Below are 18,331 nucleotides of genomic sequence, written 5' to 3' on the forward strand. Positions count from 1 at the left end.
CTCTTTTTCTTTACACAAATAATTTGCTAGGGTGATTCTTTTGTCGATAGATGTTCCTATTACATTTGCAAGTATAAGTATTAGTAGCATAACAAAAATATCTTCCTCGTCATTAATATGTTTGCTCGTAGATTGCACATGCCCAGAGTTTATAGCCGATAACAAAAAACTAAGGTTGAACCTAATAAGATAGCAATGATAATCCGAGAAGTAGTAAGTACTTGCATGGACTTGGAAACCCCCTATTTGCCAATGGAAATGTTGGCCTATTTCCAAACCGAATATATCTTATAACCCTTTAATATAAATTCGGAAAGAATAATTTCAATTAATGCATTTTTATACAAATTTTTTTCTTTTTCTATATTCGTGACATCGGTCCTTGTTTGACTAGAAAGTCATTCAACCAACAAGGTCATATTTATCTTCTTGATTTTCAATATTAATTTTCTGTATACACATAATTGTGTGCACAAAATTCAGGTCAACTATACATTCAAACATATATTTTATATTCATGGTGTGTTCGTATATGTAGTACATCGCTAGTTGCAATACCAATTCTGATTGAAGATTTGGACTACTTATTCTTTGAAGAAAACGTTATGCGGTTTTATGTTATTTCCCTCTTTGGAAAAATTTGAATTTTTGATACATAAGTTTTCTCATTAATTTCGAACGCTCAATTAGGTTTGTTCTTAATGTTGTAAGAAGAAATTATGGATGACCAATTCTACAGGTACAATTAACGTTGTACTAAAATTTAAAAAACTTTACAAATTAGGTAATGATCAAATCAAATTAAATACATATATTCATTATATAATTAATCACTTTTTTTAAACTATATATTAATTATATGAAATATATTATTTTTATTATATAATTGATTTATATTTGGCCAAATTCAATCTGCCAAAATCTAGTCTCCTACCATAAATAATAATTTTTTGGATGTGATATAAAGGTAACTTAATTATTTCAATCTCATACAATTGAATGGATTTTATTTGATAAGCAACAAATATTCCAAAACATTAAACCCTAATTTATTGTTTTCTGCACTCACCATCCATAGCCCCAACATTATCTTTATAAAACCAACCCGAACTCCAAATCAATCCCACACTCTACTCACTACCCAAAACCCAAAACCCCACAAGAATGGCCTCATTCTCAATTCCACCCTCCTCACTCATTTTCCTCCTCTTCTCCACATCTCAATTTCCACTCCCCAGCACAAGTTACCCCTTAGACAACATCTGCAAACAGACCAAAAACCCAGATTTCTGCTCCGGTGTTCTGGGCCCTTATTCCAGTGCAAGTCTCGAAGAACTCGCACGAATAGTGATTGACACAACACTTGCAAGTGCCACAAGAACAAGTTCCAGGATTCAGTCCCTTTTACCCACAACCAGCGACCCCAATCTAAGAGTAGTTTATAGCCTCTGCTCCAATTACTACAGTGCTGCAATCAGTGCCCTCAATGCAGCAAAGGATAAGCTAAAATCAGGAGACTATGCCGATCTTAATTCTGCTGCCGCTACTGTTTCCAGGGATGCTGCTTCATGCCAGCAGACGTTTAGTCTCGCGCCATCTCAGCCTGTTCCTATTGCTACTGATAATAATGATCTCGATCTTCTCAGTAACATTTTCATAGTCGTTTCCAGGATTCTCTCGGGTTCTGCCTGATACGTTCTATCACAAATTTTATTTATATTCCAATAATAATGAATAATTATTTTTCATATGCATAATTTTTTGGAAAAAGATAAATTACTTTGGCACTCCTTAAGATTATATTAAATCATACAAGTATTTTCTGTTTTTCGCAAAACTTTCTATAGGTGACTGTGTCAGCTTTGATTTTACATAGAGAGTGTAATGGAGTATATTCGTAATTTAGTGGAATGAAGAGGTGCTTGTGTACTTTAAACTAATTTTAAGGAATCTCAATGTGATTTACCCTTAAAAATATGTCTTTTATTACCCTAATTAAAATTTCTAACTGTGTTCGTGAATGTGTTATTGTACTAAGATGATGAATATGGATTAGACTATATACAGTACGAGATTTGAACCAAACATTAATTATTTTCATCCTGAAATTTAACAGATAATATATATATATATTTGTCATCGATTGAATATTTAAAATTGGGATAATTACACCATTTCTTTGCTTAAAATTATATGTAATTATACAAAAACTTTTTATAATTTAAAAAATAACATCTAGCACTTATAATATTTATTTTCATTTAATGAATAAATTCATCCATTAATAAAATTTATAGAATTTGCTGATATCAGTTAGTAATATTTCACCTAGTACCCCTTATACATCTTTTATAAGCTAATGCATATGAGGAGGTACATGTTTATCCTTATAAATATAGTTTAGTTAGAAAAAATTGTTAACCTGCAATAAGTTTATATAAAGTCAATTATATATAAATTTTCACTCAACCTTTTTGCTTATATATATAGATTCCGTGAATATTACTAACTAATAAATATATTTATTGGACGAAGATAAGTATTAGAGGTATTAGATGTAATTTTTCAAATTACATGTTTACGTATAATTATAATTTACACCAAAATTTAGGGAAAGACGATGTTTTTAAAATTTCAGCACGTGTTCTTGCAAGGAAAATTCAATTTCAGAAAAAGAAAAAGTTATTATTCAAATCAAACTATAATAGTTATATGATTCTCCAAAGTATGAAGAATGATCTAAAAAATAGTTTTTTCTTTCGTCAAAAGAAAAAAAAAAGAGCTATTTAATATGGAAGCCTACTGAAATATAATGTTTAATGGTAACTGTCTATACTATATATTAAGGGAAAATACTTTTTTATTGTCTTTTTATTTTTATCAGGGTTTTTTTCCCCACCTATTATATTTCCTTCACTTTCTACTAGTGGTAAAAACTATTTTTTTAAACAATTATTTATTTTAAGTTTATATTTTTTTCTCTTTATCCTATTCTAAATATTCTTTTAAAATTAATTATTTTTTATCATAATTATTTTTATATTATTTTTTTATGACAAAAAAGTTTTAGTAAATGATATTTAATTATTTATATATTTGAAAAATATATGCTCATGTATTGAATATGTCACGTGTAACTAGTATAAAAAATGGCTTAGGAGAAAATTATACTTTTGGTCGCACACAATAGAGGGTGTCATATTTTTTGTCCCCCAGTTTATAGATATAGCACATTTGATCTTATAAAATAAAAGTAGTAGTATTTTTAGTCCTACAAAATAAAAATATCTACAATATTTTAGTTTATGGGATAATGTGTTAAGCACCTAAATTTTGGGATAAAAAAATGAAACATTCTATTATGTGAAATCAAAAGTATTCCCCCCTCATTAGTCATTCACTTCTTTTCTAATGACTTTCCTTTTTTTAAAAATAATATCATAATTGACAAAGTGAGGAATTAAATAATAGGTGAATTCGATTAATTTATTAATATAACTAAGAAATATAAAATAAATTATAAAAATTCACATTTTATGGGATAAACACTCACAAGAAATTTTTACCTAATTGGCCGAACCAAACAAATTACAGACCAAATATATATACGTTTCGTTTGATTGCACAATCTCTATACTATACAGTAATCATACGACAAATATGTTATATATATAATCAATTCAAGTCCAATTAAATTTAATTTAAATTAAAATTTTCCGAAACTCATGATGAATGAAACTGGAACTCACAAAATCAAACTTGTTAACAGAAAATTCATCCATAATCTCTATACTAACTCAGCTTGATTTTTCTATTTACTTTCTTGAGTTGCCATATTAAACAATCTTTTTTTGTCTACTTCAAACTCCTTTTGGTTTTTATTTATTTATTTATTTTTGGGGTATGGAATTTGGAAACAATCATGGCGGCGAGGAGTTGGATTTTACTGAACAATTTGCCCTGCAGGTTGGGCAAGAAGAGCACGAAACCAGCCACCGCTTAATGCACTGCACGTGGAATCCATGACCACACTCCTCCAGTACTCTAATTCTCTCACCAACCGCAAACTCCGACAGGCAGATCGCGCACTCCGCCGCCCCCCCAACCAGCTTCACCCCCTCCGAGTAAATCACCGCCGGAACTTCCGCCTCCTTTTCCTCGGTGTCGCATCCGAGCTCCGGCTTCTGATTCGGAGGCTCCCGCAGCTGGCGCCGCCGCGCGCAGTGCAGTCTTATGATGTAGCGGACGGCGACGTTGAATGCTGCAGCGCAGATTAATGTGCAGAAGAGGAAAACGAGGACTAAGGCCGTATTTACCTTGAAATCCTTGGAGCTGGAGTACGGCCACCACGGACACTTGTGAGCATCGCATTTCGGCGACGGCGGCGGTGCGGTGGTAGCTGGTGGCGCTAAGTGGATGCTCAATTCAGGCTTCGGCGCTGCGCCTGACGTTCCTACAGAAGGTTTTTGTCTCATCCTCTACTTTGGGTTTCTTTTTCTCGAATAAAATTAATTTTAATCAGTCGCTGTGTTTATTTAGCTTTTTTATTGTTTTCCTGCCACAAAATTGGGGTATGATTGAAGGAAAAGATGACGCTAAATAGGGGGGGGGGGGGGGTGGTTTCTTAATAGAAAATTTTAATAATTTTTCGTGAAGAGAAAATTATATCTACCACTCTTGAAATTTGCTTCTGTGTAAATAAATAAATTCTTCTATTAATCAAAATTCACCAAATTTGTTGATATTAACAAAAGAACTGAATGAAATTGATGTTTTACTATTGATTGACTGATTATTGACTTAGTGCAGGTCAAATAATTTTTTCGAACTCAATTACCCTTATAGCAGTAAAGATATACTTCATCACATGTATTAACGCGTGAAGACGTATATGGGTAGTTTAATCATAAAAAGATATATTTGACCTAATTAAATCAGTAATAAGTCAATCAGGAGTTAACACAGATATTTTTTTCCAAATTTTTTGTTAATATCAACAAATTCGATAAATTTTAGCTAACGGAGGGACTTATTTGTTAGATGTAAGCAGACCTTAGGGATGTTAGATGTAATTTCTCAAACCACATGAAGTCCATGCGTAATTACATTAAACTTCAGGGGAGGGAAGTGTAACTACCCCTCCCCTTTTTATCCAAATTAAGTTAGGTTGTATCAAATTAATTACTGAATAAATACAAATACGTTTGTTGTGTAGTTGGTAATTTTTTTTTTTTAAATTGTATGTCAATCACACAACAAATATATTGTACCAATCAGACCAATCACGCATAGCCGGCAAATTTTAATTCAAATCGGCTATAATTAAATTTAAATTAATTATATACTAAGTATAATATATTTGTCGTGTAATTGATCTATAATTTGATAAGAATGAACAATTACATAACATGTGTATCATATTTATTATATAATTGATTTTGATTTGATCAAATCTGATTTGAATAATGAATGACATTTTTTTTAAAAATTAGAGCGATGAATTATTATTAATTAAAATAAATTAATTATAATTGTTCCATACAGATATTAAAATCTAACAAATATCATTACAACAATTATACTCTAATCAATAATATCAAATAAATTAAACTAGCCAACACCTATTATTACAGTAGAAAACTGACACACCAATTATTCAATAAAAATAACATCCCAAGTATAAAATGGGGTTAGAATCTATGAACTCAGAAATTATGGGGATTCAACCTAGCCAATTAAACTAGGCCATGTTAGCTTGAATAGACATAATTGAACATCAGAAAGTGGGCAATAAAGTTGCTTACCCTTTATGCTAAATTCTTGCCTAGTGGGGTTCTTATCTTGATAATTATGATCTTCCATTGGAATATTTTAATATTATAAGAAGAATGGAAGATGTTATTAAAATATTATGTAAGATGTTAAAAAATGTACAAAATATTGTGAATTGATTGATTTTTTTCCTTAAAAAAATAAATTAAATAATAAAATTTTAAAAAAAAATCTTACAATAACTCGATTGGAATCCAGTTAAATAAATATTATCGTTCAAATTTGTTTGAATTGTTGTCAAGTTTGAACATTTATGTTTGAAATTAATTCAATCGAATTGAAAACGAGCTTTATTTAGATCAAACACGAATCTTACTCGAATAGTTTGATATTAAGTATAATATATTATTTTTGCACTAATCGGCTCGAGTTCAAACCGAGCTAGAAAGTTAATGGAACAAATTCTTTTTGTTCAAATTTTGTTTCTTAAGTTTAACCAATTGAATTCAAACAAGTTTTTTTTATCCAACGATTTCAATCGAGTATCGAATAATTTGATTTATTTTCCAATCGTAACTGAAAATTCTGATTTATCTTTTGTGGCATACTATAGTACAAAACCATGCTGTCGCAATCCCCAGTCTTGAACGTTCATCCCAACGTGTCTTCTTACAGAGACAAGAGAAGAAGATTATGTAAGAAGTTTGTTAGTTATTGATAGTATTATAGCAGGAAAGAAACAAAAGTATATGCCCTGGAGGAAAGGCAAACTCGACATCCATCGTATTCACAACTCTTACTATTTAAGGTTGGGCAATCTGTTTGGTGAACTTTAGCCTTAGGGATTCTTTGATGTTGATAAATTACAACGAGCTCCCCTGAGTTTTCATAATTATGAATATTCGTTATTGTTAGAAAATTACAATTATCCCCTTATGTGTTTATTGAAGTTATTATAATTTTTAGATCGAGGTTTGGAATTGTCAATTTTGTTATTATTGTAAATTTTTGCTCTTCCCTAAAAAGAAATTAAAAATTTGTAAAAAAAAAAATTAGGCAAGTTGGATGGAATTGTAAAAAAAAATTAAAATTATCCACTTAGTCCATAAATTTTTTTAAAAATATTTTAAAAAATAAGTGAAATTATAATTCATAGTCTACAAGGACATTTTGATCAATTCACCATAAAAGAATAAATAAAAATCTGATGGAGACTAACGAATTATGCTAATTATTAAACGACTACTAAAATCAAGGACGTATTGGTATTTTTAAAACAATGAGAGATATTTACAATTATATCAAATATAAGAGAGCGCGTTGTAATTACCTTAATCGTATGCTAATTATTCGAGAAGTATAATTCATTTGGTTTTCGTTCGTTCGGGTGTCATTGAACTGCATTTGAACTAAAATTTCTGATGTAAGTAGAAGAAGCTTGGATAGTATGCTTCTTTTAAAAAAAATTAAGGATTAGCAACACTTAGACCCTTTTTAAAAATTCGAAGTTACATTTTTTTCGAAAAACTTTTTGAAATTAAATTTATACCACATTTGAAAATTCTCCATTTACACTTAGCCTCCTCCGTCTGGTTTTGAACGAAAAACGCTAATGTAATCAAGAAAAGATTCTATGAATTTTCAATTATACCCCTCATTAAATTAACATTCTTATGTTAAATTTTTGTAGTTATAAAGCGATAAAAAAAAATGTGTGTATATATGTATATGTATATGGAATGCGGTTAATATCATTACATTTTTTTCATAAGTACAAGATATACGAAAATGTTAAATGACGGGTAAAATTAAAACTTTACATAAGTTTTTTTGTTAACATCAATATTTTTGTCAAATCCTAATGAAAGGGTGTCAGGTGTAAATAGTGAATTTTTGTAGAGGGTATAAGTATAATTTGAAATTTGTTTACTAAAAAATACAATTAATTTTAGAGGGTCTAAGTGTAATTAACCAAAAAACAAAGATCAAAGTCACCTGCAATAGTATTCAAATCCGCTTAACTTGTCCATTCCCTTTTTAACAGTTTTGCAAGAAGAAAACACCCTTTTGAAGTTTGAACTCAACAATCATGACTATCTTTGAGCAGTTTTGCCGCTCCTGGCTATTTCCTCACTAACACTAGGCAACTGGAACAACCTTAACATCATCCAAAACAGGTCCACACATATGACCAAAATCATACAACCTTGTGTGATAAGACGGACTGTAGAATGCAATCCTAGTCCTCTCCGACGCTGCTTGAAACCTAAGGCTTGCATTCTTGAAATGGCCCTTCCCATGTGAAGTGAACTCAACTCTCACACTCTTCCTGCTGGCGAATGCCTCCACCGTCATCGTCCCGTTGCATCCGTTCTTAGCATCTCCGATTGTGAATGAGAGGTTGTACCATTTTTTAGGAGACGTCCTCAAGACTTGAGCAATGGATGTTTCTCTCCCTCCAATCAACTCGACTGCTGCAAGACCCGAGGGCACGTTGAAGTGCTTTGAGTCGATGTATTTTACCGGTCTGGTGTGCTCGACGATCCATCCTGGGATGGGTGAGTATAGGTCTTGGCGCTTGGGGAGGACGAGGATGCCCGTGGAGAAGTTCTTGAAGACATGAGGACCGGTCTCAAAACCTCCATTTTTCACCAAGTTTCCTAGGATTCACGTAGTCATGTGAAAACCGAGAGTGAGTGGTTTTCGGTAATCTTGACTTCATAGGAACGCTTTCTCAATCTTGAAAAATTACAAAAAAACCTTCACGCAGTCGTATTTCACATCACAAATTGCTTCTTTAGCATCTGGCTTTTCAGGGAGATTTTGTAATGTAAAAACATGAAAGATTTGATCGAATCTACCACTAATCACATGACAAGTACAATGCACTTATTATGCAATAAGTGTACAGTTGAAGGAAAACGACCAATCACATGACAAAGTGTACTACATTTGTTTTGTGATTGGTTTGATTCGACCAAATTTGACTTGTGTTAAAATTTCCGAATAATCCACATCACAACAGGGGTAGTCTTATATTGTCGAAAAACTACAAGGACCGATGCAAATGGAACCTTATCAATAATATCAGCATGTAGAATCAAGGTGTACTATGATGTAATAAGATCTTTATTGCACCTTATATCCAACCTACTATGCAAGTATACTTAATTTGAGACTTACCTCTTGTGAATTTGAGGGGCAGCACTTCCTTGATTGCAATGGCGTCCAAAAGAGGTCCACAGGTTGGGTCCTCTTGCATCCCGGGGTTGTGAAAAGTGACCTTCACAACACTAGAACTTGCCTTAAAGGTCCAGGCGTACGTATCTCCTCCATCGCTGCTATACAGCGTTTGGATCGGAAGGTCGCTCGACATGCCAGGGACCGATACCCTAAGCACCTCATCTTGAGCGCATGTTCGTGTTGCTCCAAACGTAAGGCTGTAGATCGAACCGGGCTTCAAGTTCCTGACGTACTGTGATACGGAGGCTTCGTTCCCAAGCCTCACGGCGTGGACCCCACGCGGCACGGCGAAGTAGAACCCGCCCGGCTGGGGCCCACCGGACACGTACTCGACTATGCCGGTGATCTCCCATCTTGGGAGGGAGTGTTTTCCAATGATCACTGTTTTATTCAGGTTTGATGGCTTGGGACCTGCTTCGAAGTTCCCATTTTGGAGTAGTCCTAAACACATTATTACCAATTCATGGATCACAACATAGTTAGAAAGAACACAAAACATGTTATAAATAAAGCACGAACAATTAAGAGTATAAAATCATAAAATGACACAAAAGTTACGTGATCCAACTTATTATTACATAGCAGCACTCATCCGAAATAAACAACTTACTATCAAGAGGTGGAGCAACTGTTCTTGCAGAGGCCAAACTGCTGCATAGAATGAATATGAAAAGGAAACAAAGAGTGGGATAAGCCATTGATTCCCCCTAGAGACTGAACTGATAATCAGGAAAAGGAAAGTGAAGTCTTATCATGTATGATCAGAAGAGTACTGGTTATATATATATATATATATATAGAGAGAGAGAGAGAGAGGCATGTTCATGTTCATAGTAGCACTAAATTAGGCGTGAGATGTGTTGGGCTGTCTCAGTTTTTCTCTTTTTAATTCTGAAAATCAGTGTTTTCTTTCTCTACACAATTCCAGATAAGTAGGTTTGGGGTCTGTACGCTTTCACCGGTTGCCGTGATTGGCTCAGCTTGTGTTTGGGATTCTTGATTCATTATATTATCTGCTAATTTGAAATTTGGTATATAAATTCTTTTTCATTGTTTATGAAATTATCGATACTTCTTGATTTTTAACATTTGTCTAATAATATTAATCTATTTTATTAGTCTCTATTAAGTTTTCGTCTTTTTCTTAGGATGAACTAATCGAAATGGCTTTGTGATATCAAATATTTTTACTTATTTTTTATTTTATTTTTCTAAAACCTTTTGATGGACGAGAAGGGCAAGAAAAAATTTACAACATATCATATCAACTTTGACAAAATTTGTACTTTGTTGTATATAACCTTCTGTTGATTTTTTGCCGAAAAAACATCACATATTGTGTATATGCGAAAAATAACATAACCTTTAAATATCACATATGCATTGAATGTGATGTTTTTTTTAAACGAAAGACTTGATTAAATAATCAAATATAAATGATAAGTGTAAAATTTTGATGATAAATTAATATTAAAAAATTAAATTCTAAAAAATATAAAATTATATTTTAATGGCAAAATATAATTAACCTTTTTAAATTTAATGGCATGAACTCTCTTGCAACTATTTTAATTTTTAAATAAATACTTGTGATATGTATATATTTGTACGTCGGTACGGCGTTCAAGGTTCTGACAAAAGTAGACTTTCCCACAATTATTGATCCACTTCCACCGTCCACCTCATCTGCATCTCATTTCCTGAGTTTTGGTCAACAATTTGTATTCAGTTTAACTGTTTTTCAGGTTTTTAATATCATTAACTTAAATGATAAATTACTACTGCCCTTCTAAAATTTAAAATAATTTTAAATATTCTCTTATTATTTAAAAAATAATAAATATTCTCTTTAAATAAAAAATAATTATGTAATTCTTATATGGTGGAGCGAATATTATTAGTTTACTCAAAATGAATTTTTTTTTTCGAAAAATATATTTTTGAAATGATATAAAAGAAATTAAGGGTGTGTAAAATAAATAACCTATAAAAAATATTAGTCCACAATTTTCAAAAAAAGTATAAAATATATATAATTTATAACCCAAATGAATATTTCGATTAATTCATCACAAAAATTGAATAAAAATCTAATGGGGACTAATAGAATGAATTCGTTGTTAGACGGATATTAAAATTGAAAGAGCATTTATAATTTTTAAATAACTTAAAGTATTTATAAGTATATCAAATTTTAAAAACTTATATTAAATAATTTTGGGCAGTCTTTGAGTGAACATGGAAATATTCTTATAACTTCTTTCTTCATTTATTTAGTCACATGATATGTTCACATGCCCATTAATACTTACGTATTTAATAAGGATCAATGCTTTATATTGAATACTACCATGCCATGATCATTAATTTTTTCGTATGTATATAAACTATAATTAAATTTCAAATAAATCTTTGGGCTTGTGTATGACCTTACCTACAATCCAAACCTTCATAACTAATGTGGTGTGTGATATGATTGGATTTTAGTGTGCGATATATTATTCGTTTCGATTAATATATTAAATGTTCTGTTATGAAGGTGTGCCTTTTTAAGTAGAGAAAGTCTCGTGATTTTTGAAAATTATAATCCAGAACGGGTCTGATTTAATCTACATTAATTATATGACAAGTGCAATACATTTACAATGTAATTGATGTATAGTTTAAAAAAGTGACCAACCATATTTTAAGTGTATCTACTTGCTCCGTGATTGGTTTGATTCGTCCAAAGTTAATTTGGGTAGGAATTTTTCCGTGGGTTTTGAGCCTCATAGTTCTGTTTTGAAAATAAAGTAAGGATTTTGAATGGAATTTTCTTTCTTTTCTTATTCTTTTTCGTGTGTGTGTAAATGGTAAGTTTCGTATGTATTGTACATACGATTTTGTTTAATTTGCTCAACTGTAAGTCTAGCAGCAACCAGTGCTTTCGTTAAAACCTGTCAAGATCTCGTCTCCTATTCTTCAGTTCCTACCAAATATGATACACAAGTGAAGCCAAGACAACTCGATTTACATGTACCAGATGTCTTCTTATCTGCCCACTGGATGCCCTGCTACCACTATGTATAAGGTCATTTCTACTTGATCAATCTCTGAATATGGTTTATAAACCACGAAAGCTTTCATGTGGGAATATGTCGGAATTATTACCTCCTAAATAATGAAAGAGATACACAAATGATGATGAGTGTACAACATATGCTGTAATCAAATCTTATAGTGCAAGATATTGTTGGTTCTAACGTTTTTAACTTTACAATTTTGTCCTGAAAAAATACGTCGTTAGAAAGACTCTAACATTGATCTTTCATTTCAATCACATCAAAACAATATATAAAACATTGAGATCCGTTGATTAATATGAGATCAACCGCTGGATAGGCTTTAGGTATACGGGGCGTTGGGCCAATTGAAGGCCCATCTTCACACATCTGTCTCAAGGGGTTAGGTCCATTGGGCCAATACCCATATTTCAAATTCTGGGCCCAATGTTCTGAATTCTTACACGTCCCAACATTAATTTGTAGTTTTAAGTGAGTTTGAATCTGGTTATTGTACTTAGAGGGTAACACATTTTATAAAATGTTTTTGGAGATTGTAAAATTTAATTTAATTTAATTTTGGAATATTAAATTTATAAGTAGTGTTGATTTTATAATTAATATGATATTGAAAATTTCTTACCTTTTATCTTTTTCTTAAAGAGATTATAAGATGTCAGGGTGTTTTTGCATAATAAGATTTTTTATTGATAAATGATAAATATATATATATATATATAATACCATTAACATCAAATAAATTGTTATTTCTTAACATATTTTATATTTAAATATTTTAAAATACTTTCATAAATAATTTACATTAGTTTAACTCTAAATAAGAATTTAATAGATAATTCTTTTTACAAAAGTAAAATAAATGAATGGTTACCTAAAATATTTGCTAATCGAATATTAACATAGATATATAATTGGTATTTTCTTTATCAATGTATTTCTAGCTGTAAAATTTATAATATCTTGAATATATATATTTAATTAATATAATTTGAATGCATTTTTTTATGTTAACTATGTATAATATTTTATTATTAAGTAATAAAGCATTTTCTTTTTTTTTAAATTAAAATAAATAACAAAGTTCTTTGATATTCTAGAGAGAGAGAGATTGAGTGTGTGTGTGTGTGTGTGAGAGAGAGAGAGAGAGAATGTGGTTGTATAAACTCAGACAAACACCCTCTCAACTTTAATGTCTATCAAATATATATCTTCAATATTATTATAAAATAAAATCTTTTATCGTATCAATTTTTGAACACCTAAATTTACCCCTGTAATTCATTTCTCCTCATTTTAAAGAAAAATTTAATTAGAATAGTAATTTCAATATTTTTTTAATACTTTCATAATTTAAATTTATTTTTTCTTCTCAACCCACTACTACATATTTCCCTCACCTTATTTTTTCATAAACTTTCATATTTTAATAACCCACAATTACGATTAATTTTTTGTCTCACTTCATTCCACGTTTTTTTTTTTCTCACGGACCCTATTCTTTCTCATCTCCTCACACCATGATTGTTTTCTTTTACAAATTTTATTTTATTCTTCTCCATCCACATTACAACTCTTTTTTATATACTCGCAGGAACAACGTGCAATAACAATATATATATATGTATGCACATGAAAGTGCAATTAGGTTTGTGTCCTAAGTGTAAGTATAGATGGGGGGGGGGGGGGGGACCCTAGATGCCATAGAGAAGAGAGACAATGCATGATGCAAGGGTCATGATGCATGTCCAACAAAAGGGAAGCCCCTATCTCCATCACTCACCACATTTTCACACTGAAAATACCCCTTTGCTTTTTCCTTTCCTTTTTCCTCTTCTGGGCCACATACATATATGACCCATATTCACCTAAAAAGTGACTACCCCACCCCACCCCCCCCATCACACCATGCATGCACATGGCTTAGTGGGCAGTCAAATCCCCTCAACAAGTCATTGAAAAAGAGTAGTGTGTGTATTAGGATTAGGAATGGGGGGAGATGGCATTTCAGATTTTTCTATCTGTTTTTAGCTCTTACAAGTACAGACAGCCACAGGGAATTGTGTTGGGACAACCTTTCACTCTTTTGGGGGATGTTAGAATAGGACCATAAGGCAGCTGGACTACTACTACTATAGGTGACAACATTGTTGTTCTTCTGCCACAATCATTCATTATTATGTTTTTTTCTTTTTTATTTTTTCTGTTAAAAATTCACATTCAGGACTGTAAATCAATCGAGACGAGATGATTTATAGCATTTACTCAATATGTGTCGTTTGAATTTACTGTCGAGCTTGCTTTTACAATATTTACGTCACATCATTATATAATAATTCATATTTATCAGACAACTACTATGAAGATTTTGTAAATGAAGAATACGTCGGTTCAAGTTTGATTTGGTTAATTGATGAATGAGATTCAAATAAGTTGAATACTGAGTAAATTTTTCAATAATTTTAGTTTAGTATGTAAAATATATAATATGTGAAATTTTTTTCCCAAGAGTTGTTAATGTAGAGAATTTGGTCTTAATGATCTTCGATTCTTGAAACTAATTTTTGTGCTAATAGTGTTCATATTATTACGGTATTTGATAGACAAGAAATACATAAAGGGACGTCCCGACCCCCTCCCCCCTAGAAAAAAATATATTTATATTTAATTTTATCAATGATGTATTAACTCAATAGTTAAGGTTGAGATTTTATAAATAATTTTGAAGTTATACATATGAGTTCTACCGAACGTGTAATTTTTTTACCTCACGTTATATGAATTTATTGTAATTTTATTTTTTTAATTAATTATATTAATTATTGATAGAGGAAAAAAAAAAAAAAAAAAAAAGGTGTCATGATGATGGTGAATTGAGCATGCAGCAGGCGGAAGAGGAGGAGGAGGAGGAGGAGTTTGCCGCCAGCTTCCTTGATTCCTGCAAAAATCACGCCCTTAATCACTGCTTATTTATTTGTGTATGCCCAATCCCATTGCCCTCCGCCTAACTAATCATTCTTTACAAAAAGCTACCGCCCCTAAAACTATATATATTTAAAGTACCAATATCATGAATAAGAGTTCGTGAGTTCGAGTTTCATTAATTTATAATTATTAATTTATTTTAATAATAATTATTTATTAATATTGATAATTGATTTTTATATATATTGATTGTTAATGATTAAAATTCATAATATAATTATAATCGATTTATTCATAATTACAAAATGAAAAGAATCAAAGGCTGAATATATGCCCTTTTGGGTTGGTTATGAATTATTTGCTCTACTCACCCTCGGATTCTTTTTCATATTTTTCACACTTTTTTAAAGAATTAATAAGGGTAAAATAGTAATTTTTACCTCACCGTCTAGGAGTTATATAATTATTAACCATTTGAGAGAGGTATTTATAATTTTGCTGATAAAGAGGGGATGTTTATAATTATACTCACAATTGCATAAGCAAATTGATTATAAAGTATAAGAAATACTATATAATATATAAGGACCCTCACATTTTATTAATATGCGAACTCAACTTATTTATTTTTTAGGGTAAATTACAATAACTTTCCTTAAGGTTTGGCATAATTATGAATACCCTCTTGTTGTTTGAAAAATTATCAATACCCCCTGATTTTAATGGCCGTATAACAATTAGCCTAGTCTGTTAGGTTTTTTCATCAATTTTTTATGATGAACTGACCAAAATGTCTTTGTGGATTAAAAATTATAATAATTATTATTTTTTTAAAAAAATATTTTTTTATGAATTAAGTGGATAAATTTTTTATAATTTTTAAATTTTTTTCATCCATCTCGTTCAATTTTTATGTCAGTTTTAAATTTAAAAAAAAATAAAAAATACAGTAAGAACAAAGTTGACAATTTCATACCTCTGTTCAGGGATTATATAATTTCATCAAATATCATGGGGTATTTATAATTTTTCAAACAATGATGGGGTATTTGTAATTATGCCAAATTTTAGAAGAGGTCGTTATAATTGACCCCATTTTTTTACCATTTATATTTAGGTAGTGCTATTTATATACTGTTTCATGTAGACGAAATAATGCATAAGTCGATGAATTACAGCGAGTTCCACTAACGTTTGATATAATTATATATATTTTTTTATTGTTTAAAAAATTATCAATATCTCTTAATTTTAGCAGTTGTCCAACAACTATTTCAATCCGTTAGAGTATGTTTGGTTGGGGTAAAAAATTGGAGTATAAGAAAAGTGAAAGTAAAAATAAATGTATAAGAGATAATTTTATGTTTCGTTAGGGGGAAGAGATGAAAGGAAGTAAAACTCGATATATATGAAATCCTCCCGGGTCCAATTTTGTTTCTATCCAAAATTAGGCGAAAAAGTAAAAATATAAGGCCAAAAAGACAAATATATATAGATATATATATTTTTTATCTACTCTATTGCCCATATATATATTACATATTTTATTTTCATCTACTCTATTGTCCATATATATATATAATTTTTTCCCAGTTCTTTTCTCTTTCCTGCTAATAATATCATACATAATCACCAGAAGAACAAATAAACAAATCGCTGAAAAACGACCATAGTCAACATAGAATATTTTAAAAAATATTCTTATTCTTGTTTGATAAAATTTTTATTAATAAAAAATATTTTTATTCTTGTTTGATAAATTTTTTATTAATATAATTTTTAAAAATTTTTGATATACTAAAATTATATTAGTATAATATTAATTTATTTGTTTTCTAATACCAAATTAAGAGAAGGGTATTTAGTAAAATTACAAAAAATAATCTTTTCTTCTCAATTTGTTTTCTCGTACCAAACAAATGAAAGTATTAAGTTTATCCTACTTTCAATCATACCAAACAATTTTAAGAAAAAATATTATTTTTTCCATCCCCTTCTCTCTTCTCCCTTTCACTTCTCATTTCCTCTCACTTGAACAAAAAAAACCCTTAGTCTCGATTAAATTTTCATTCATTTTAATAGTAAAATTATCAAAATACTCTTGTGAAATATGAATTATAATTTATATATTTATATATTTTATTATTTTTCATATTTTTTCATTCATTTTGTCCGATTTTTTATATAATTTTTTATTTTTTAAAAAAGTAAAGAAAATATAATTAAAATAAAATTAATAATTTTATACCTTAATTTAAAAATTATATAATTTTATCAAACATAAAAAATATTAATAAATTTTTAAATAATAAACAAATATTCATAATTATATCATATATACAGTAAAACCTCTATAAATTAATGACTTTAGGACCATAAAATTTTATTAATTTAGAGAGATATTAATTTATCGATATATTAATATTTTATTAATTAAAAGAGAGACTTTTTAAATTCAGCAAATTTAATACATATGTTTTGAGAATAAATGAATTCATATATGTTTCATTGATTATATTCATGCATCAACCAATTCTTTGTAACTAATTAAATATATTCATGTATTACATCAATTCATTGTATACAATGAACTATTATATTCATGGACGCATGTATCAATTCATTAAAATTACTTAAAATATACATATGTACATTAATTCGTTACACTTAAATAACTATTATAGCCAATTAAATATATTCATGCATGATAAATGAAACATATACTATATAAATCTTAATATGGAAATAAATAATTCATAACACCCAGCAATGTCTTCTCATCTAAAAGGCATGGCAAAATCATCAATGAATGATCAAATACGTAAAGCATTACAGACTTCATATTTAATATTTATAATTGTAATATTTATGAATTATTAATTTAAAATTTTAATGGGACCTAATATTTATAAAAGAATTTTTCAAAAACTTATTATCTTATTATCTTATCGAATTTGGTAATTTTTTTAATAGGCCCAAGTCGGGACCGAAAAATTTTATTATTTTAGAAAATTTATTAATTTATAAAAATTTTACTATATATATATATATATATATAATGAGAGCTCCTAGAAGTGTTTGCAATAGACGGTGGCCCGTTGTCGTTGCCCTATACTATATTGGACAAGGTTTCGGCCTACTTTGTCTAGGGATGCACGTCACCATGTCATCTCAAGGGTTCCACAAGTGGACCACCACACTCAAATTATTCAACTTCAATTCAACTACTTATTTCTTTATTTATTATCCGGATGATTACACTTTCTTTCTCTAAATTTAATAAAATTACATATAAATATTTTATGATTTAAAAAATTATATTTAATATCTAT

At 29.8% G+C, this 18,331-nt stretch overlaps 3 protein-coding genes across 3 annotated transcripts; 1 reads left to right on the plus strand and 2 right to left on the minus strand.

The window, feature by feature from the left end:
• Positions 1–973: 973 nt before the first annotated feature.
• On the plus strand, positions 974–2,122 carry LOC105162613 (pectinesterase inhibitor-like). Its single transcript, XM_011080687.3, has one exon. It carries the CDS (start codon positions 1,165–1,167, stop codon positions 1,690–1,692), a length of 528 nt encoding a protein of 175 aa, XP_011078989.1. The 5' UTR covers positions 974–1,164; the 3' UTR covers positions 1,693–2,122.
• A 1,524-nt stretch (positions 2,123–3,646) lies between these two features.
• On the minus strand, positions 3,647–4,555 carry LOC105162546 (RING-H2 finger protein ATL79). Its single transcript, XM_011080603.3, has one exon. The coding sequence runs from the start codon at positions 4,473–4,475 to the stop codon at positions 3,921–3,923; it is 555 nt and encodes a 184-aa protein (XP_011078905.1). The 5' UTR covers positions 4,476–4,555; the 3' UTR covers positions 3,647–3,920.
• A 3,198-nt stretch (positions 4,556–7,753) lies between these two features.
• Positions 7,754–9,887, minus strand: LOC105162545 (protein TEEBE). The gene is made up of 3 exons (XM_011080602.3): positions 9,626–9,887; positions 8,956–9,456; positions 7,754–8,432 (listed from the first exon to the last, which is right to left on the minus strand). Exons 1-3 carry the CDS (start codon positions 9,711–9,713, stop codon positions 7,912–7,914), a joined length of 1,110 nt encoding a protein of 369 aa, XP_011078904.1. The 5' UTR covers positions 9,714–9,887; the 3' UTR covers positions 7,754–7,911.
• Positions 9,888–18,331: the final 8,444 nt, after the last annotated feature.

This window comes from Sesamum indicum, linkage group LG5 (assembly GCF_026168435.1).
Source record: "Sesamum indicum cultivar Baizhima isolate 11 linkage group LG5, ASM2616843v1, whole genome shotgun sequence".
Classification (NCBI taxonomy): domain Eukaryota; kingdom Viridiplantae; phylum Streptophyta; class Magnoliopsida; order Lamiales; family Pedaliaceae; genus Sesamum; species Sesamum indicum.